Source organism: Notothenia rossii, assembly GCF_949606895.1.
Source record: "Notothenia rossii genome assembly, chromosome: 1".
NCBI lineage: Eukaryota > Metazoa > Chordata > Actinopteri > Perciformes > Nototheniidae > Notothenia > Notothenia rossii.
Window position 1 is genome coordinate 53,742,663 of NC_136912.1, and position 22,364 is coordinate 53,765,026.

At 41.5% G+C, this 22,364-nt stretch overlaps 1 protein-coding gene across 1 annotated transcript in view; it reads left to right on the forward strand.

The window, feature by feature from the left end:
* patj (PATJ crumbs cell polarity complex component) overlaps positions 1–18,908 on the forward strand; it is a gene marked incomplete at its 5' end in the record, with an annotated part of 309,724 nt that extends 290,816 nt beyond the window's left edge. The window contains 10 exons of the mRNA XM_079649893.1: positions 1,883–2,076; positions 2,642–2,819; positions 3,027–3,113; positions 3,556–3,730; positions 4,286–4,323; positions 5,576–5,698; positions 5,809–5,913; positions 15,095–15,186; positions 15,265–15,388; positions 16,217–18,908. Of these exons, the coding sequence (XP_079506019.1) occupies positions 1,883–2,076; positions 2,642–2,819; positions 3,027–3,113; positions 3,556–3,730; positions 4,286–4,323; positions 5,576–5,698; positions 5,809–5,913; positions 15,095–15,186; positions 15,265–15,388; positions 16,217–16,363 (1,263 nt within the window). The 3' untranslated portion in view covers positions 16,364–18,908. The remainder of the gene's footprint in view (positions 1–1,882; positions 2,077–2,641; positions 2,820–3,026; positions 3,114–3,555; positions 3,731–4,285; positions 4,324–5,575; positions 5,699–5,808; positions 5,914–15,094; positions 15,187–15,264; positions 15,389–16,216) is intronic.
* Positions 18,909–22,364: the final 3,456 nt, after the last annotated feature.

The following is a 22,364-nucleotide window of genomic DNA, read 5'->3' on the forward strand; positions in this document are numbered from 1 at the left end:
GAATGTATTTTATGTGGATAAATTGTTTTGCAATAACATAAATAATATATATAATAGAATAGATAGATGAACCCAGACGATTGCTAACAAACATCAGGTAGGATTTTCTGTGAAATGGCAAGATGGGTGGGAAGGGGGAGGGACGGGTGGCATGGGAAAGGGATTCCCTATATTCTTTCTTTCTTTGTCTTTTCTTTTTCTTTTTGTATTGTCTATATTGTCTATATAATTTGTATCTGTGTATATAAGTCCCTTTTGTGAGGGCGAAAAAAAAAAAAAAAGTTGGTCACAAAAAAAAGATTGTGTACATTACTTTTCACTTTACTGCTTGTTGCACTCCTGATTAGAAGCTAAACTGCATTTCGTTGTCTCAGTATGTGTAATATGTGCAATAACAATAAAGTTGAATCTAATCTTGAACAGGAACACATTTATTTACCTAGTACATATCTGACATTAACGACAAAACACATTTGTGCATTCTTTATAAATGCAAACGAGTCAAGCCGACTCCGAGCTGTCCGGATTCAGGCGAGCTTTTTGAGACCTCCCCCGGCTGCTATCGCCTATTCTCGTCTACCTTCGAGGTGAGCCGCAGCTCGTCTCAAACAAGCCTATTCTCTCGTGCGGTGAACGCTGGCTTTATTGCTACTGTATCCGTAGCACCCCATGCAATAGTTGGGACAGTGTACTGACGTCAGTAAAAAAGGTTTGCCCCCCTAAACGCAAATGTCAAACTCCGCCTATGCTTGCCAACCCTCCCGATTTTATCGCCCTCTCCTGGTTTCCTCCCGGGGTCATATTTCTTCCGCATTTCTCCCGATTTCTGACAAAATCTGATTTACTCACGACTGTTTCCACTTCGACTTTAATACAGCTACAGCATTGTTTGGTTTCCATGGTAGCACATCTCTTTAGTAACGCGTGCAACTGAAAGTCTGAGAGGGTGTTCAGCATGGTGAGGAAGATAGTCACAGAAAACAGAACAAAAATGGACAACTCTACCCTCTGCTCACTGCTTTCCTGTAAAATACAGGTCCAGCCCACACATACAGTATGCTCCATCAAGGATGGTGCAACAGGCAGCAATGCATTGCACTTAAAACTACAATAAGCATATGTAGATGTTCTTTTCATCTTTAAAAGTCTGTTTCCCCGCTGCGAGGCTCCGGCGCTAACAGTTCTAACAGCTTGAAATGCTGCCAATTTCTGAGGTCTCAAGGTTGGCAAGTATGGTCGTAGGACCGCTTAGTGGGATCTCGCTTGTTAGGGATTGTTAACCAAGATAACTCAGAGATATCCAGGGACTGTAGAACTGACTTCGTAGTACAGGCCACTGATCGATTAGGTTAAGCTAACCTGTAGCTGCTCCCTCCACACTCACAACAAATTCATACAGACATAAATAAAGCTGTATTCGCCATACAGGAAACACACATTTAAAACGGTTTTGCCTGCCGTTTTTTGTACACAAGCATTCATCAATGGTTCGGAAAGTGGCTGTACCTTAATAATATAAAGGCTTGTATTTGCGTGCATTTCCTGTTCGGAAAGTGGCAATGTCCTGAGATTGGAGGTGTCCTGAGATTAGCGCCTGCAGGCAGGCTCCATGGACCTGTCAGCTCCGGACTGCGCAACATGCACATGAAGCGCTACGTCATGAACGCAATAAATCATACCCTCGTGGCGGCATGCTCATGTGATTGTCTTAGAATGGAGGAGACATCTGATTGGCTATAGATAGAAATCCTTCTGTGTGCATGTGTGTATTATGAGACTGTTCTGAGCCCATACTGAAACCCTTCATCTATCAGATTATGGTTATTCTTTTTGTTGAAGCTGCACAAAACGTAGGAATTTATTTAAGTTTGTTGAATTGTAGGTGAACGGGGTGGACCTGCGCGGGGCGTCTCACGAGGAGGCCATCGCCGCCCTGAGACAGACGCGGGCGACGGTCCGACTGACGGTGCTGAGGGACGAGGCGCAGTACAGAGACGAGGAGAACTTGGACGTCTTCAAGGTGGAACTGCAGAAGAGGAGCGGCCGGGGGCTGGGACTCAGCATCGTTGGGAAGAGGTCCGCTGAAAACTAACACTCTTGATCACTTCTCACACATTCCACTGCAGACCCTCAGTGTGTGTTACTGCTGTTGTTGGTTAAAATGTCAAACTAAATGTATTAAAGGTCCCCTATTATACTGTCTAAGTGTTTGGCTCAAAATACCAAACAGATCACCCATTGTAGCATCCCATAATGCCCTCTGTTTCAGCCGTTTCAAAAGTGCTGATTCTCTGTCTGTTACTTTAGATGAAAATAAGGAGCCACTCACCACGCCCCTCTGAGAGATTTGGTTAAAAATAACACAAAGGTGCTACCTTGGTTGCTGATTGGCTTATCGCTATGACATAATTAAGTGGCCAAAATCTGATTAGCTTATTTTCAGACAGGTTTTTATTTAAATGGTTCAGGACAAAAAGTAAGCAAATATTTTTGGGGTTTTTACAGAATCTCTTTCCACAGAGGGGACACATGTTTATTTATAAAAGACATGAAAATGGATTTTGCCTAATAGGTGACCTTTAAAGTTAAGGCTGCACCACTAATAGAAATGTTATATCCTTGCGTACCAATCATATTTTAGAGACTTAACGACTGTGTGTGGATGTGCAAGGAGTGGCAGTGGTGTGTTTATCTCTGAGGTGGTCAGAGGGGGCGCCGCTAAGCTGGACGGTCGTCTGATGCAGGGAGATCAGATCATGTCAGTCAACGGAGAAGACACAAGACATGCCTCCCAGGAAACTGTCGCTGCAATACTGAAGGTAACATACACGTAAACATACATACACACATACAATTGTTGATTGCTTTCAAGGGCTCATGTGTTCTTTTTATAATTTTCTTTGCATTTTTGCCTTAACTTGATCTATGGAAGTGTAGAACAGACAGAAAACAGAAAAGGTCTCTGGGCTGTGGAGATTGATGGTCACATATTTGTACTTTGGAATGTGTATTATTGTGTCCTGCAGTGTGCTCGAGGTCTGGTCCTGTTGGAGCTCGGACGACTCAAAGCTGCATCCTGGATCACCTCCAGACGCAACTCACAAGGAAGCCAGGTGTGTGTGTGTGTGTGTGTGTGTGTGTGTGTGTGTGTGTGTGTGTGTGTGTGTGTGTGTGTGTGTGTGTGTGTGTGTGTGTGTGTGTGTGTGTGTGTGTGTGTGTGTGTGTGTGTGTGTGTGTGTGTGTGTGTGTGTGTGTGTGTGTGTGTGTGTGTGTGTGTGTGTGTGTGTGTGTGTGTGTGTGTGTGTGTGTGTGTGTGTGTGTGTGTGTGTGTGTGTGTGCTTGCACTGTATATATAGTTCGGTGTTTTATATGAATAGAATAATTAAAGCAAGTGTTAAATGGTGCACATTTATTCTCTCTTAAAGTTGAACCATTATTCAAGGTGCTACTAAGCAGTGTGTGCAAACATGATTTAAGAGACAGCCTGTTGATTTGTAAACAGCTGATAACAGAAGCAAGAAATATCATCTTTTGTATAATCTGTCTTTGTTCCAGATGAGTCACGTGAGTGGGAACAGCTCAGGCATTGTGGCTCCACCCCTCACACATACCTCAACATCACCTGACCCTGTGAACTCTGACCCCCCGACAATGACCCCCACTGGCTTATTGCCCCTTAACAACAACATGGAGACCACCAGTGACATCACTTCCTCCTCTAACAACACAGGTAGAGAGCGGAGTTATTAGGATACATGAAAAAATACATAACATTTCCTGCATGTTGGGAGTGGATAACGTTTTTTTTAACTGAACTTTCTCAAGCAGCATCAAAGCCTGAATTCTCACAAAAATAAAAAGATTAAGGGCCTTTAAGTTATCAATTCTAATAAAAAAAATCCTCAATCTTGTGTATACTTTGAAATGACTGAATTATTCAGTATCTGTAAACAGTTTATAGGCCAGCGTTAAAAAAAATATGTACGGTGATAAATGATGTCTTTGGGTTTACTTAAATGTAAAGTAAACAATGTCAATGTCATGTGAAGGGTTACATAAAGGAGTGGATTTATGCCACGTTCACATGTCTCTTATGGGGTAAAAGAATTTAGCTAAAGTATTTTAACAGGATTTTAAGTTACTTTAAAGTTTTGCGATAGCTTTAATCAGGTTTTCATGGAATCGTAAATAATGTAATTATATGATGTTTGTATGATATAATATGATGGTGTGATATTGATGCAGACACTCACTGTTATTTTTTCCTTTCTGTGTGTTTGTGTAGGGGTAGATGCTGGTATCCGAACAGTGGAGATCACACGGGTAAATAAAAAAGTATTACACAAATTGCAGGCATACTGTACACTTCCACTAACTATACACAGACAAGTCAATTATAAGAATAACAAAAATATAAGTATAACAATTAAAAAGTACATTGTCAATGGAAGAAATTGAGTTCTTGATGGAGGTTAAAGTGTATATTTGTATATGGCGGGTATAAACCTGAGAGAGGGACTCATAATCCTGCGATGTGCTGACATGTAAACACTTATTTTTGCTGGATAACTTCTGATTGTTAACAGCATCTCATGAAAGAGTAACTGTTTTTGAAGGAAGTGGTGTCTGAACGCTCACATGATGTCTGGACGGAGTTCAGCTTCCTGAGGAAGACCAAATATGGTCAGATGAGGTGTTTGTGTTCTACAGACAGATCACCTGGTTTGTCCTATTAGATATTATAGTGTATCCAACATCTATGTTTATCAGGTCTACTGCAAATATGTGACCCTGTCCAAATTCTATGATGGCACAATGTTTAACAGTCTACCTACCTGTGGAAATAATGCTTGTGAGAAAGTATGATAAAAACATTTTTATTGCCAATTAAAAATGCGGATTAATTACATCGGCCACCCTGCACCGAAGGCCTTCTACCAACTACAGTAGCAGAAATATAAATAAACATTAGAAAGCTTTTTGCACTAAATAAATCATTGTTAAGCAACGTTTTTGTACTGAAATTATAACAACAGACTCAAAGCCAACCTGATATATTTATATAATTTGCACAAGTCTCAAAGCTGCAGAAAATAAACAATTAGGCTTCTATTACACCAAATATATTGAAACATGCACATTCTTATATATTAAAGCAATGATGCAGTGGTGAGGGTGTTTAAAACAAACATCCACCTGACCCATCGGATATCCAATCCGTCAGCCTAACCTGGAACGATATGCACAAACGACCACTCTCCTACACGTGCCCCTACCTCCTTCTTTGATTGAAAAGCCAGTTTTTTTGCTCATATAACGAAAGTAACATCAACATGTACTGTATATAGGTCTCATTTGTTTATTAAAGCATTCTGACCAACCAACCAACAAACTGACCCAAAGGTGTCTGCTCCAACAGAGTGAAAGCATGATACAGAATGTGATGGGTTAGAGATGATGGTGTAACACCGGCACTTCCTGAGGAAGCTGAAATCATTGAGGGGAGATTAGCACTCGTCATCTGAAGCAAGTCTTTACAATTATGTCGACGTTTCCTCTCACTCTCACCCCTCAGACTGTCAGTCACTCTCTCGGGGTGAGCATAGCTGGGGGGAAGGGAAGCCCGCTGGGTGACATACCCATCTTCATCGCCATGATTCAGGCCAACGGTGTCGCTGCCAAAACGCACAAACTAAAGGTAGACTAAGATCATTTTGGCTGTGTGTTAGGATTTGTTCTTTTTGTATCAATGAAACACAATAATACCCCATATAAAATAAGAAAGCCCGTATGTGTGTGTGTGCTCAGGTGGGGGACAGGATCGTCAGTATTAACAGTCAGTCTGTGGACGGTCTGTCGCACAGCGAGGCCGTCACCATGCTGAAGAACAGCTACGGAAAAATCAGCCTGAAGGTATCACTGCCGGTGTTACACCAACCTCATTGTGTGGTCCTACTTTACACTTAATCTAAAAACAAACACAAAGCAGCACTGCTGTAAATAAACTTTAAAGGTACCCTATTGTGAAAAATGCACTTTTGAATGTATTGAATACATATGTATGTCTCCACTGTGCGTTAAAGGTAGGGTTGGGTACCAATATTTCGATTCCAACAACACCATTTAGAAATGTGAATTTCGGTTCCGCTTTTCGATGCCTGAGGAAATGTTTCTCGCCGCTCTCCGTAGCCTACTGTATGACTGCAGCGGGGCGGGAAATGTAGTTGTACCTACACTTCCTACAGCGTAACCTGAGACCAGGGTTGCGTTCCAATAGTCCATTTAGCTTAGGAACCTTCCTAACCAAGTGCAATGACCCGGAAGTACGTCAGTGGCAGCCATGTTAAGTGCCGTTCCAATTCTCCAAATGAAAGGAAAGGAGGTTTCAAACTTCCTTTATAACCTCCTTTAGCTTAGGAACCACTGGACCTCCCTTACCGAAAGGAGAGGAGAAAATGCTGCCCCACAATGCCTTGCAGCCGCAGCATTTGACGTCACACAACAGTCGGCCGTTCACGGACACAAACGATTATGACGGAGAAATTATATCATGAAAGTTACGGTGCTTATTAAGCTTTTTAAACGTATGTGGTAAGTTGCCAAAATGCTTTGTTTTGAACGTTCATCAGTATTATAATCAAAAAGAGAAATATGAACGTTAGTTTTTACTGAAATGATCAAATAAAGTCAACATTTCACTGAGCTGTGTTGGGTTTGTTCAACTTTTAAAAGATGTTTGAATGGTGATATACACAGTGATAGGTGTTAAAGACTAACGTTTATAATAAATACATTTGTATTGATTTTAAGATCTTTTCATAGTTCATACAATCATACGTATTGGGATCATTTGTATTAATGTGGACCGGTGGGAGAGGGTGACGAGCATAAGTTTCACTTTCATTTTTTATTTAAATTACAACTTTGGTCATGAAGAATATGTTTCTCTGTTGTTCATAAAGCATAAAGCAACAGCATCAGAGCACGGTGCAGAGTCTCTAGATGAGTTTACAGTAGTCCCTCGTTCTTATTAAACATCCATGTTGTAGTCCGTTGTATAGAACACTGTAGTTTCCATAGTTTTCCCACAGCAGCAGATGCACAAAATGACGTCCGCTGGCGCATCATAAACACGTCGGGTAGTGAAAGTGCATTCGGATTCTCTAAAGCACCGCAGTCTCTTCTCCTAAATCCTTTTGAATTCTCCTATCCACTATCCCTTAACCCCGTGACGTTTCACTCAGAGGTCAAGGAATAGGAGATAGGGTTAGAATTTAGGAGCTGATTTTTGGATTATCGGAACGCAACCCAGGGCCGGCCCGTCGCACTGGCGTTATAGATGTTCGCCTAGGGCGCCAGATCTGTGGAGGCGCTGCGCTGACAGCTCTGGGAGAAAAAAAAAATGTTTTGACCGTTGTTGCTCATCCTAATTTTCGGCCTTGATGTAACAACATTCATAATTAAAGGCCATGTAATGCATCTAACACAGGTGTTTTTTAACATGTAGTTTAGATATCACCAGAATAAAAATAAATAAAAATGTTTAAAGTTTCGTCATAATTAAATGACATATACGTTAAAAACCGATGTTGGTTCCGAAGTTTGCCGAGTACGCCCCCGATCACTCCCGAACGAGCGGTGACGTCACACGTGGCAAACATTGCCATTTGATCAAATCAGTCCAAATGGCAAGCAACGCGATAACTTCAGACAGCGACAGCGACAGCGATCATTCAAGCTCAGATTCGGAGGGTTATCTGGATTCAGTTACAGAAGTAGAGTGAACCAGCTAGCCTTTCACTTCAAGGCATCTTGCCTTATCAGTACGAGCCTCCTGCCCAGCAATCGAACAACGAGGCAGAAACTTGTGAAAGAGAAGCGGATTCCGCAGCCGGCGAGACTCGAGTCGGCAATACTGAATGGTAAATTCTGTTTTATTTAATTTGACCTGCACTAAATGTCGATCTTAATTTGTCATCTGTTCCTCACACGTCCGGCAGATATTGTTTTGTTTTTTAATGTTATGTACAATATTCAGGTGTACATGTCAATGCTGTGAAAGCATGCCCACTGCAGATGAATGTGTATGCTGCAGAGAGATCTGGCAGGTGATGGAACAAATAGACAGTTTGCAACCTACTGACCAGATAGCAGAGTCCTGCATCGGGTCGGGTATCCGCGGGTACCCGACGGGTGACCCGCAAAAAAGGTGATTTGCGGGTGGTATTTTTTCAAACGCTTTTTTCCGGGTTCGCTTCTGGGTAAAACAAAGATGATGCGGGTCCGGTTGCGGGTGTTGCATAATAAATATATTTAAACAATAATAATTTAGTTTAATGTTTAAATCCTCAGACCTCTCCTCCGCGGGACCGAGCATAATCATAACCTCTGCAGTGCATCTATCTGCTGCTGAGCGCACCACATTCTGAATGGCTGAGGTGAAGCTCTCTATAGCGGAGAATACAGCATTTTCAATAACTCTTCCTCAAGAGCGAAATCCAACGTCTGGGAGGCTTTTGGTGTCATCCTAGATGGAGAAAATAAACAACATCCCAGGCTTTTTGAGCCAAATATGCAACTGCGTGTGTTAATAATTGCACGTTGTCACTGCTTATATATATGCGGGTTCGGGTCGGGTTGCGGATCATGTGCCGGCGGGTCGGGTCGGGTTGCGGAACTAATTGGCAATATGTGCGGGTAGCGGGGCGGGTTCGGAACTGCACGTCACGGGTGCGGGGCGGGAGCGGGTCTTGAAAATCAGACCCGTGCAGGACTCTGCCAGATAGAAGACACCGACGAGAAACCAAGGTGCATTATTAGCAACCCAGGCTTTAGAGAAGGCTGTCTCAGTGTTTGGACACTGAAAATAGCGTATCTTCAATACAAACAACAACACAGAGCAGTTGATGGCCCACTACACCAGTAAGTAAATATTGATTGACCCAACTGCCTATTGCAGCTTTGCTTTCATATAATACTTTTAGTCGCTACAGATATGGTACACTTTTAAAGATACCATTAAACTCTTTCAAGCAGTCAAAAACAGCTTGGCTTTTATTTTTTCTGTGTATGCAAATTCAATGTATGCTTGGGAAAAGAAACAACTACACATGTGAGGAAATATATAAGAGGTCTATGATTCTGTCAAGCAGTCATGTATAACCTCATATTTATTTTGTACAAGTAAAATACAAATATCATGTTATAAGCCAATTTGTAACCATTGCTACATAATAGTACTACATAACATTTTATTTTTCTCCAAATATATTTATAATCTGTATACTTTTTTTTCATTAGGAAGTATCGATATACAGCTTATCGACAGTTTGTACGTTGGTGCTGGGGTGTACTCGGCCCAAAAATCAGAGTCCCGCTGCCTGCATGTGCTGTAACCGAGATACGGAAGACTTACCCTGAACCGGGAGGCCGCTATCAGGGATTTCAATGGCCAAATCTGTAATTTGACATAAGTCATGCAGCTGAACTGGTTAAAATGGTTTCGCATGATGTAAATAATTTACAAAGTACATCATTTACAATATTATTTTTCCAAAGAAACATGTAAATATAACAACATTTTCCAAATCACAAATTTGTAAGATTGTATTAATTTACTGTTTGATAAATAAAAAAGGGTTCTTTTGTTAATTTTTCACTTGTAACATTTGATCTTTATTGCAGTGTACATTAGTCTATTTTGGTATATGTGCGAGCCCACAAATAATTAAAAGTGGTAAAAATAATAAAGATATTCAGACGTAATTCATTTTTGGCCTTACTTATTTCACTTCAACTTTTATATATTTCAGTCACTAGGCAAGTTCACTGTACTCTGGTGACATTTAGCTCAAGCTGGCATAACACCTGTAGTAACTTAATTCTGACCCAAGTTTTGTGCACAATCTTCCAGCACCCATGATCAATGTTTATAGCAATCAGGAAACATTCACAGCTCACAACTACACATCGCTTCCCCATCATGAATTGTTAGATAAAAAAAGTTTAGCGAGGTCCGGTTACACATATGTTGAGCGAAAATAGCGGAAGGATACAAAACAAACAATCCAGACGAGGCTGGTGTTTGCCACGTGTGACGTCACACAGCTGGGTTAATGGCTGGCAAGCTTTTCGCTACCGGAGCGGAATAACACGGGAAAGTGGCACACATTTCATGTTATTTGGGGGGTATTTATGGAAAGAATCATTGATGTTGATATGTCAAATGAAACAGTGGAAAGTGATGAAGCGATTTATTAACACAGAATAACATTTATTTTGGACATTACATGGACTTTAAGTAAATGTAACACCCTTTTCATCCCGGTCACACTTTTCATTTGCCCTGTACGATGGGCGCTGTAAGTGATGAAAATGGGGGATGTTGGCTTATCTGGCACCCGCAGCTCACAGCCAAAGTGCGAGCGAGGGAGAAACGGGGAGAAAGGGAGGGTGCATCGGTACCAGCTCTGTTGTTATTAGCATCTGGTGCTAGCTGCTCTAACGGATAAAAGAAGACGACGTTTCTACTGTACAATAATGTGGAGGGAGAGTCCTCTCCAGTCAGACTGAGAGGCTGATAACTACAGCTCAGTGAGGTAAAGGACTGAGTGTTTAGATAGTTCACTTTAGTCTACGTTATCTCAGTGGGTCTCAAACATTTTGATCACAATTTATGTAAACACATATTTCCAAGGCACTCCTTTATAATTATTGGGATAAAACAGGTTTGAAATCATTCCAATGTATACTCAGGGTCGGCGTCATGGGTGGGCACTCGCGGGCCATGCCTCCCCAAATGAGTCACTGTGCCCCCCCTGCCAGGCCAGGCAAGCCCTGCCACTTTGCCGTTTTTTTTAATTAATTTTTTTATCATATTATAAGTGAAAACGTTTCCACTAAATCTTTTTGTGTGAAATAAATCAGAAATAAAGAATATAAATAAAAAAACACAGCCTGAGGTGTGCTCACTGGTGATTGGTGTGTTTCTTGACCAATGACCCCGGCCTTTGATTTGTTGTTATTAATTCAAAAAATGCGCGCATAATTAGCAAGTCAGTGAGACGAAGCTAATGCTCGGACTGTCGGACAGTAATAAAGTAATGGATATACGTAAATGGCTGCAAGGTGCAGCTGCTACACGGCCTCCTCCACCTCCTGAAAACGAAGGGAATAATGCACCCATCTCCAGCATCGCCGGCGGCACCACCTCTGAAGAGCTGGAGCCGTGCTCTTCGACCAGCCAACCTGCTAGCCAAGCCCATCCACCTGCTGCAGCTAACGCTAGCGCTGGAATTCAACAACCCATAGATGATCTTGGAACTGATCAGCCCAAACAAATCTTCTTAAAACAGTACCCTTACAGCATCCTCACTGGCAGGAGGCGTTCGTTTGTCTCTGCTTGGTATCACAACCGAGACTGGCTTGAATACAGTGTCAAGGAAGGCCGATGCTGCATTTTGTTTCTGCTGTCGGCAGTCTAGCAAAACCCGGAGAATGGATGCATTTATGTCTGTTGGCTTCCGTAACTGGAAAAATGCGATGGAGAGAGACAAGGGTTTTCAGAAACATGCAAATTCAAAGGAGCATCTCTCTTGCTATGCAATGTGGAAGGAGCGAGAGAGGCGTGCCAGCACTGGAAAGGAGATTTCTACACTTGTTAACGCAGACCAACTACGAAAAAACAGGTATTATATCTCCTCTCTTATTGATTTCTGGTGGAAAACCAGCTGTCTTTACGAGGGAAGATAGAGGCTTTTGATAACATGTCAGAGGGGGGCAGTGGCCTTTTCCTCTCCCTGCTGGACTATACGATAAAAGAAGACCCCAAATTGGCTGATGTAGTGAAATCAATCCCTCGAAACACCACTTACACTTGTCACGAAATGCTAAATGAACTCATAAGTACACTCAGCAATGTGGTGACTGAGGCTATCGTGGAGGAAATAGGAGACTCCTTTTACACACTGAAAGTAGATGGAACCCGACCAATAATTTCACCATATATGTAAATAATCTGTAATAATTTATCAAAGGCTGCTTTCCATTTTTATGCAGATGATACTGTTATTTATTGTTCATCCTCTTCTATAGAGCAAAGTCTTGATTTCTTCCAGTCTGCCTTTGATGTTATTCCATCTAATTTATCTCAACTCAACTCAGTATTAAATGCAGACAAATCCAAACTCATTATATTTTCAAATAGCAAAAAGTTAACTTATTTTTTCCCCAACATTTGTACTGTTCAAGGGACTGACATTGACATTGAAAGGGTCACTAAATACAAATATCTAGGTTTTATTATTGATCAGAACTTATCTTTCAAGTCACACACTGAAAATGTTGTTTTAAAATTAGGTTTCTCCTTTCAGACAAGGAAACATTTGATCTCTGTAACGTTTTTACCAGTATTGGATTCTGGCGATCTGCTTTACATGAATGCCTCTAACCAGTGCCGTACCATTGCATTGTGCATTACGTTTTATTACTGGAAGGATATATATATTGTGAGTTTGGAATAAATATGAAAATTATTAGTTGGTTACTGTTAGTAAAAACAGTAAGGTTAATAGCCTACTGGATGTTTGTTTTGCTAGTGGATCGCCAGGCCCTCTGACCTGATCTGTGGAGTCTCAGCTGTTCATATGAACAGGGCTCGACATTATAAATGGCCCGCTGGCCCGGGAGCATTATTTAGACACCCCGGCCAGCATAACGTACTTTACAATCGCCCCACAGGTGTTTGCTGCGCTGCGTGAGCAGTCTCCGGCGAGCGGGAGCGCACTCCTTCACTACAGTCAGTAGTGGTAACCGCAGTAGACAAAAGGCGTTGCTATAGCAACACGTCATGTTTATGTGAAAAGGGGTGGGGTCAATGTGACCCGCTGGCGGAAATAGGTAACAACAACAGAGGGTGCTACATAACACACTTTCGTGTGTGTGTGTGTGTGTGTGTGTGTGTGTGTGTGTGTGTGTGTGTGTGTGTGTGTGTGTGTGTGTGTGTGTGTGTGTGTGTGTGTGTGTGTGTGTGTGTGTGTGTGTGTGTGTGTGTGTGTGTGTGTGTGTGTGTGTGTGTGTGTGTGTGTGTGTGTGTGTGTGTGTGTGTGTGTGTGTGTGTGTGTGTGTGTGTGTGTGTGTGTGTGTGTGTGTGTGTGTGTGTGTGTGAGAGAGAGACTTGGCTTAATGAAGCGTGCAGTGCTGTGTGTGTGAGAGACAAGAGACTTTACAGCATGTGTGTGCCCCCCGTGGTAAATGATTGCCCCCCCCCCCCATTCGATTTGTTCTGTAGCCGACCCTGTGTATACTATAGGACGGTAAACCAGACATATCGTTTTAAACTGGAGAGATAAAAAAATATGCATAAATAAAATAGCAAAATAAGATATGAATGAACAACAAAAATAAAATACGTTACATGTATTTGTTATTGGCTATGGTAGGTTATTGGTTATGTTCACATACTTATTTAATTATTAAAATGTAAACTGATCTTTTTCATAAGGGTGTTTAGAGTTGTACCCCCTCTAGTCTAGTAATTCTGCTTAAAGTGCACCAGATTGAAGCATTTTACCCCTCAAATAATCGGAATTGAGAACCGTTAAGAACCGGAATCGAAAAGTAGGATCGGAATCAGAATCGTGGAAATTCAAACGATACCCAACCCTAGTTAAAGAAGACATGTCATGGCCATTTTCCACTGATCATAATTCCATTGTTGAGGTCTACTAGAATAGATTTATATTGTGTAATTTTTCAAACTCACATTGGTTTCTCATACTGCATCTCTGTAAACTATGTGTATTCACTGAATTTCACTCTCTGCCTTTGGCTCGTTGTAGCTCCAATAGCTCCAGCCCCCACCCTCCCTGTGAGCACAGTGTGCTCTGATTGGTGGGACGTTGTGAATCGCGCTGAGCTGAGCACACACAAAGTCACAGCCGAAGTAAAAACAATAAGTGTGGCTTGATATTGAGTAAGAAAAAGGTTGATAAACGCTGTGAGAATGCAGAGAGAATTTCGCCGCAATCCCAACTGTCTGTTATCAGCCTGCACAGGGAGGAGAAATCAGCAGAGCTGCCTGCACTGAGTGTGTGTGTATGAGGAAGTCCGTGGATTGGTCAATTTGGACCAATCAGCCTGGTCATAGCTCTGGGCGTGGCTACTGGGTGTTCAGACATCACAATATCCAGGAAGAACATTAGAAATCTCCAACGAGGCGTTTTGGGGTGGTCTTTTCTGTGTTAGAGTTGTACTCCCTACAGGGTGTACTTTGAGGGTTTGTGACTCTGCAGACCGTTTACATGCATAAAAACCTTCATAACACACAAGGGGACGGGTAATAACCAGAAAAGCATGACATGTCTCCCAGACAATCAGAAAGTTTCAGCAAAAAAGGTTGTCTCTCTTTCCGTCCTGATCCAAGTATGTGAACGCTGCTCAAAAAACGGGCGAAAAGGTTTCGGTTCATACGCGACGTAAAAGTTCATAGTTTACGTCATTTTTGGGTCGTACGGCATTAGCAACAAACCAACTACTGTAAGGACCCCGCAGCCGCTCTGTGTGTCTGTGTCATGTGATACGCCTCTCCTCCGCAGTGTTCAGCACTTTTAGAACAGGGCTGAAACAGAGGGGTTTATGGCATGCTACAATCTGTTTGGTGTTTTGAGCAGAAAACTTCAGACATATATTTTTTATATCTGAGACCTATAATATATTGTTGAAATACAGTTTAATACCTGACCTTTAATAAAGGACAGATGCTTTTGAAACATGTCCTAATAGTTTCCTGGATAGTAAAGCTGTGAAGGATGCTCTAAACTTGTAAAATCACTGGAGAGCCACTTTGGATGAAATCGCTTAAATTCAGTTTAAACAACTGACACACTATCTTTCTTACTGTGTGTGTGTGTGTGTGTGTGTGTGTGTGTGTGTGTGTGTGTGTGTGTGTGTGTGTGTGTGTGTGTGTGTGTGTGTGTGTGTGTGTGTGTGTGTGTGTGTGTGTGTGTGTGTGTGTGTGTGTGTGTGTGTGTGTGTGTGTGTGTGTGTGTGTGTGTGTGTGTGTGTGTGTGTGTGTGTGTGTGTGTGTGTGTCTCAGGTGGTAGCAGACACTAACATCAGCGCCATCGCCACTCAGGTGGAGAGTCTGACCAGCGGCTCCATTCTGTCAGCACACACAGCCGAGCCAGAGTGAGCACACACACACACACACACACACACAATACTGTAGTGCCCCAGTGTATCTGAGCCCCCCACCCTCTTCCTCAGGTCCCCATGGCCCCGCAGCATCAGTCTGGTGAAAGGATCTGAGGGACTTGGCTTCAGCATCGTTGGAGGATTCGGCAGTCCACATGGAGACCTGCCCATCTACGTCAAGACCGTCTTTAGCAAGGTCAGAGCCAGGCTAGCTGTTTCCATCTGCTGTCAGTCTTCATGCTAAGCTAGGCTAACAGGTCTGGATTTGAGCAAAAGCACTTAATTCCATTTAATCCATCACTTCCCAGATTAGAGTTTAAACAGATTCATCTTTGTAACTGCTGTCTGCATATATGGAGAAAACTGTGGGTTTTAGAGTTATTTATAAGTCTGATTATGCTAAGCTAACTGACGTTATTCAGTCAAACGTAATCAGTGTAATGTTTCATAAATTGATGTTTGTGAAATGTAATTTAAATCTTCCAAATTGTCGCCCTGCTCTTCAGATATTAGAATGCTAACTTTACCATTGTCACTTTGCTACTGTTCCACCTGCATTAAGTGGATATACATTCGAGTGTAAACATATATCCATGTAACAGCTACTGTAAAAGCTTCACATTCTTTTACTAAGAAATACAAATAAATTTGACAAATATAGATTTTAAAATGAGAAACCTGAACTTTGAGGTTGTGGAATTGTTTTATTATTGTTATTATTAATAGCCACTGTTGGGAAATGTAATGTAAAAGGTTTCAGATTATTAGTAGCCCTTGAAATAGTAACACTAACAAGTAATTAAACTATTTGGCTAACTCCATTAAACTAATGCAATTTATTACATACATTTTTTTTATGTTTTAGACTAGGCAACTGGCATCTTGTCAGCATTTTCACTGCCCATACTACCCGCTGGTCCCAGGCAGGACAGATGAGAACCAATGAAAAACTAGGAAGGAAGTATGTAATGAGTGTCTCCCCAACACTGTTAATGCAGCATGGTGGTGTGTTGGTGTGTTTCAGGGCACGGCGGCTGTGGACGGGCGTTTGAAACGAGGAGACCAGATCCTGTCTGTGAATGGAGAGAGTCTGCAGGGGGCCACGCACGAGCAGGCCGTCAGCATCCTGAAGAGACAGAGAGGAACCGTCACACTGGACATCCTGTCATAACACACACACACACACACACACACACACACACACACACACACACACACACACACACACACACTTCCTGTGGGTGAAAACGCCGATGTCTGTGTGTCTTACTTTAATACCTTAAACAGAGTTTCTTAACTTTGGGGTCGGGGGCCATAGATGTGATCCTGAGAAACATGTGACACCAAAACATCTTTAACTCGACAACTATAACATATTTTAGCGTGAATGTTTGAACTCCATCTTATCCATAAAATAGATGGAATATTTTAGCCAAAACCTTAACCTCATGGTGACACCATAGAGTCTGGGATTCATCATCTGAGTCACATGAATGACAAAATGGCAAATCCATCCAACGGTCTCAAATACGTTTTAGTTAGCTAGTGCTAACCACAAAAATGGAAATACTTGTACATGGCATCCCCAGACAGAAAGGTTAAGAAACTCTGTTACTAAACACACTACCAACTCAGAATAACATCTAAAAACCAAACACTATCAATATGGAGTCACGTTGGAGCAACATTTAAATCCAACCTGTGCTGGTGAATGCAGTCATACACATAGACAACTTTATAATCCAGAGGAAAAAAAGGGAGGGGAAATATGTTTTCTCTGACACTGCTGCTCACGTTAGCTTATCATCTCCTCTGTGGTCCAAGACTGGTGAAGTGTTAGCCTCAGAGGAAGAGTTACTTTAAATATGGAAGCCAACAGAAGGGAGAGTGTAGACTTTAACACCACTGATTGTTCCAACACTACAACAGAAACAGCTGTTAGAGATAAGAAAACTAGTCATTAAAATGGAAGAACACTGTATTTTCAAACATGGTAATGGAAATGTGGGACTTTAATTTAAAATATCTCTTACATCTTTGGCACAAATATAATATTTAATTTCAATTTAATTGAAAAATGTTACTAACATATTTACAGTCCCAGACTTCTACAAATTTAAAAATACTTCGTTATCAGATTGCACACGCCTTTTTTCTGTGGAATATGTCCATGGTTTATTGTTTTCAGTTCAACATTTTCAGAGAAATCTTAAGTTTCTTATTTAGAAAATTATATTAAACAAAAAACAAACTGAACATTGAAAACTATGATCTGTAATAGAGAAACTGTTTGATGTGATAAAGTGTCCCTACAGTATGTATACAAAACATATCCTGAAGTTTTCCATAAATGTTCTGTTTAATCACAGTTAAGTTAAAGTTTTTGATTTAATTATTCGGTTCTCATAAAAAGTGCTATATTTTGATAAACTTTTAATTTCTCATACAAATGCATTTTTCTTCCAGTAATAAATCCATACTGACACACAAAAGAGAACATTATATAAATGTTAATGCTCATGTGTCTCCATGGAGATGATTCTCAGGACTTGGTGGGCTTGGAGATCCCCTGTGGCCTCGGCAACAGATACAGTGTCTTCCACATGATGTTATGATGGACAGAAAAATTATAATAACAATGATCCGTGGAGATTATATATTGGCTTTCTAGATGTAGACGTCAATAAAAGCAACAGACTGACAAATAAAGTAAAGGGATCTTCACTTAGTCGTTTAAGATATCAGTTTCATCTCTGGTTAGCCTTGCTTTGCACAAAGACTGAAAGGAAACTATTAGCCTAGCTTATTTGACGGAAAAACCCCTTCAACAACACCAAAGTAGATTATATTTAGAAACATATATCTATTTAGTTAACACTCACATTAGCACGTTTGAATTGATGAACACCTGCTGCAACCTTATTCTTAGCTAGCATAGTACTTTAGCTTTAACAGCTAGCTGGTTGAAAATACAACATTTAAATTCGCTAATATTCTAAACTGCCTAAATGTTCCCTTTTCTTCATTTAAAGTAAGTAATATTTATATATAACCTGTGTTACTTATAAATGTTGAAAGCTATCCCTAATATTAGAGAAGGTAGGTTTCCATAAAAAGCTAATGAACATAGCCTTAGTTTAGAGGGAGAACAAGAAGACGGTCCAACATGTCACTGTTGCTTTTAATCTTAAATTCTACAACGAGAAGGTAGTTGTTTCTTCGGAACATCAACTTCTAGTATTGCTAACGTCTGGTACCACATTTTGATGTGTAAGTGAAATATTTAGCAGCAGCTGTAGGCGTCAGGATGGAGAACAGTTTGTCTCCACAGGGTCCTGTGATAAACATATCAATCAATTACAAAATGCTCAGCTTTTTTGTTGTCATAATTACTGTCTTAATTGTTGCTACTTTTATTTGTAGTTGTCAAAGTTGATTAACTGTAATTTATTTTTGCCGGAAATTAACGATGTCTTTTTTTGTTAATATGAGCAACGATCAGTTTGTGCCAGTGTCTGAATAATTGTGTGAACAGTCAGAAACCCTGCAGCTTTGGTTAGCCTTCACACCGGTCTCTTTCAGAGTCGCTGCCAAAAACCAGCTGAGGTTGCACTTTATTTTACGTAATTTCCTAATCATTTCATGTCCTGTCATTGGTACTATTTGCAGAAAATAAGATCTTGTAGTCAGAGCACAATAAAAAAATAATGAATAGACACTGTTTGAAGTAAATTCTTTCGAAAAGTACAACTGCTAAAATTAAATTATGAGGACATGCAAGGGGAAGGAATTATTTAGTGTGGCTCTTGTTACTAACGTAGGCCTACCCTTCATTGTTTATATACACACACAAATGTTTTTTTATCCCCTACATTTGTTCACTAAGTAAGCAGAATTATCTATTTGCAGTTGAACTATGTTCACGTCACTGCATACAAAAGAAAAATAACCTATGACATGATGATTCTCAGGCGTCTTTTTTCCATGCCTAAGTGGATTTCTGGATGTTTATTCTGGAGGGACATCAGAAGTAACGATATACTCGGGAAGGTTAGTCACACTGAATGATATCAATATTTCAGAGTTGTGAACAACAGGACAAGTGTGAGGCAAATAAACCGCAGTATTGTGAGACTGACCGTTGAGCGGCCCGACCAAGCAACGAGGCAGAGGCAGAGAACCCAAAAATATAACCCGACGGTGCATTTATTAACTGATCAACCCAATGTTAGATCACACACAATGACAAAGCCACAATAAACTGCTCACGTGCCCAGCCTGCGGCCACCAGCAGCTCACACACACTAGGCTTATTTGAGACGCGTTGCGGCTCGCCTCGAAAGTAGACGAGAATAGCCGATCGCAGCCGGGGGAGGTCTCAAAAAGCTCGCCTGAAGTCGGACAGCTCCGAGTCGGCTTCTTCTTCTTCTTCTTCTCTCGGTTTTTTGGCGGATTGCAAACCACTTTAAGGTGCATACCGCCGGAGTCGGCTTGACTCGGTTTGCATTTATAAAGAATGCACACATGTGTTTAATCGTTAATGTCAGATATGTACTAAGTAAATACATTTGTTCCTGCTCAAGATTAGATTCAACTTTATTGTTATTGCACACATTACAGGTACTGAGACAACGAAATGCAGTTTAGCTTCCAACCAGGAGTGCAACAAGAAGTAAAGTGAAAAGTAATGTACACAATCTACAGGATAAAATATAGAATGAATTGAAGGATGAATAAACAGTGAGGGGTATGAATACACTAGATATACACAGCAGCCTGTGAGCAGTATGAACAGTGTGTATGAATATGCTAAGATATATAAAGTATGAAAACGGTAATAAGTGCAAGTATAGTATAACATATATAGATATTAATTTCATGATGATAAACATTGTGGAACAATGATGAAAAATGTGAATGGAAGTGGCGACGTAAAACTGACACAAAACAACAAACTTTTGCCGAGCCAATGGAGATCTTCATCAGCAGCACGGGGGAAAAACCACCAATGAGCGCTCAGCTCGAGATACCAGCGAGTCGTTTCCCATCAAGCATTACGCCTTCGCAGCTCGTGGAGAGGAACTGCGGCGCATCGGCGCGCCTCGCTCTCAAGGCTGCGGGCGTCTTTGGCCCGCGAGATTTCAACGTCTCATGTGAGCGAGCCTCCAGAGCAAGTCGGACAAAATTACTAACCATCATGCAACGCACGAGCAAGACGTTGATCGAAATTGCGCAGGTCTGCGCAGGTCTCGCTTGTCTCAAACAAGCCTACTGACTCCAGCACAACAAAAGACAGCACTTAAATACACAGAGGAATCAAACACAGGTGAGGGGGGAGGGACAAGCCAGGGCCCCAGGTGCGCACAATCACCCGGCCCAAAGCCATCAGTCCATAGGACGCGTCACATTTCCTTCCTCCTCTCCCCAGGAAGCACAGTGTCTTGGTTTCGGGACCACCAGCCAGCCACCCGGCCCCAACGCCGCCATCCGGAAGCTGCTCTGTCCCGTTGCAAGGCATTGGTCTGACCCTACTCCAACCCAGGTTCCGTCGACCCCTCGTGGGTCCGTTAGCTCGTCCGTTAGCTACTCCGGTAGCTCGTCCGTTAGCTACTCCGGTAGCTCGTCCGTTAGCTACTCCGGTAGCTCGTCCGTTCTGTCTCTCAGCTCGTGCTGCCTGTCTCTCATCTCCTGCTGCCTCAGCAGCCGTGGCCACCTGGTCAGTTCCAGACACAGCCACCCCCAGCCGTGGTTCCTCTCCTTGGTCCCTCTTCTTTCCTCCCATAATTCTCCTTACTTGGTCAGATCCCACTCCTGACACCATTTGTGAGACTGACCGTTGAGCGGCCGACCAAGCAAGGAGGCAGAGGCAGAGAATCCAAAAATATAACCCGACGGGGCATTTATTAACTGATCAACCCAATGTTAGATCACACAGCCACAATAAACTGCTCACGTGCCCAGCCTGCGGCCACCAGCAGCTCACACACACTGACTCCAGCACAACAAAAGACAGCACTTAAATACACAGAGGAATCAAACACAGGTGAGGGAAAACAATTTGACACAGGTGAGGGGGGGGGGGGACAATCCAGGGCCCCAGGTGCGCACAATCACCCGGCCCAAAGCCATCAGTCCATAGTGACGAAGTTCCCTGCGTCACAAGTATATTTTTTCTTCCACTTGACTCCCTTATATACGTAAGGCTTTTCTTGTTTCATTTACTACAGATCTTAATATCCTGTCACTTCACCATTGTTACAATGTACTGAACGATGAGTTACTTACTATACAGTGAAAATGTAATTCTCTGCCTCTTCCTTTAATGTTAATCCAGTCTGAACAATCTTTATAAATTACCAGGAAAAAGGACCTGATGTGACACTCGGTGACAACACGCTGCAGTTTGAAGCAAAGTGGTCCAGGACAGGACTTAATTTTCTCTTGTTTCCTGGTGTTGTCAGTGCAGCAAGCCACAGTACCAAAGTCCCTTGAAAAAATATCTAATCATCACACAAAAATATCTAATCATCACACATCCATCAATGTCAGTTTTTCTCTTGTACTCCCTCGCCTTTTGTTACAATAGTGATGTCTTTGGTATTTGTGTCTCGCATGTTGAACCTTTTAAGCCCACCCAAAAAGACCTTCCAAACTAAAACTGCATCTTTCCTAAAACAGATTTGATAGACTTTGTTGTCTTTTCTTTTTCCTAAAATGTTGATTATCTACTAAATGTACAGCTGAAAAGTCAAATAAACATTTGTCTGCTCACATTAACTGATCAGATAAACCCTTATACTTAATGAATATGATCAATAATATATCAGTCAGACTCCAATATACTATTTGTCCAAATATAATGTTGAGGAATGTGCATAAATAGTACATCAGAAACCTATAAGAATACAAATGATAAAAAGGATTAAACAACTCGAATGTCACTTTAACATTTTCAAAAGACATCCAGCTAAGGCTGTCTATCACTCAGTGAAAAACTAAAACCGCTCAGTTTGATTTCATATAATGATCCAAAGAGACAGAAGGCTCTGAGTTAACAGAGACATGTTGTGAATGATCTGTCTGTTCTAATTATTGAGCATCCACTCTGTTTGTTTTGTGCAAAAATGATCTGTGTATAATGAAACCATAAAGAGAACACAATATGCCATGAA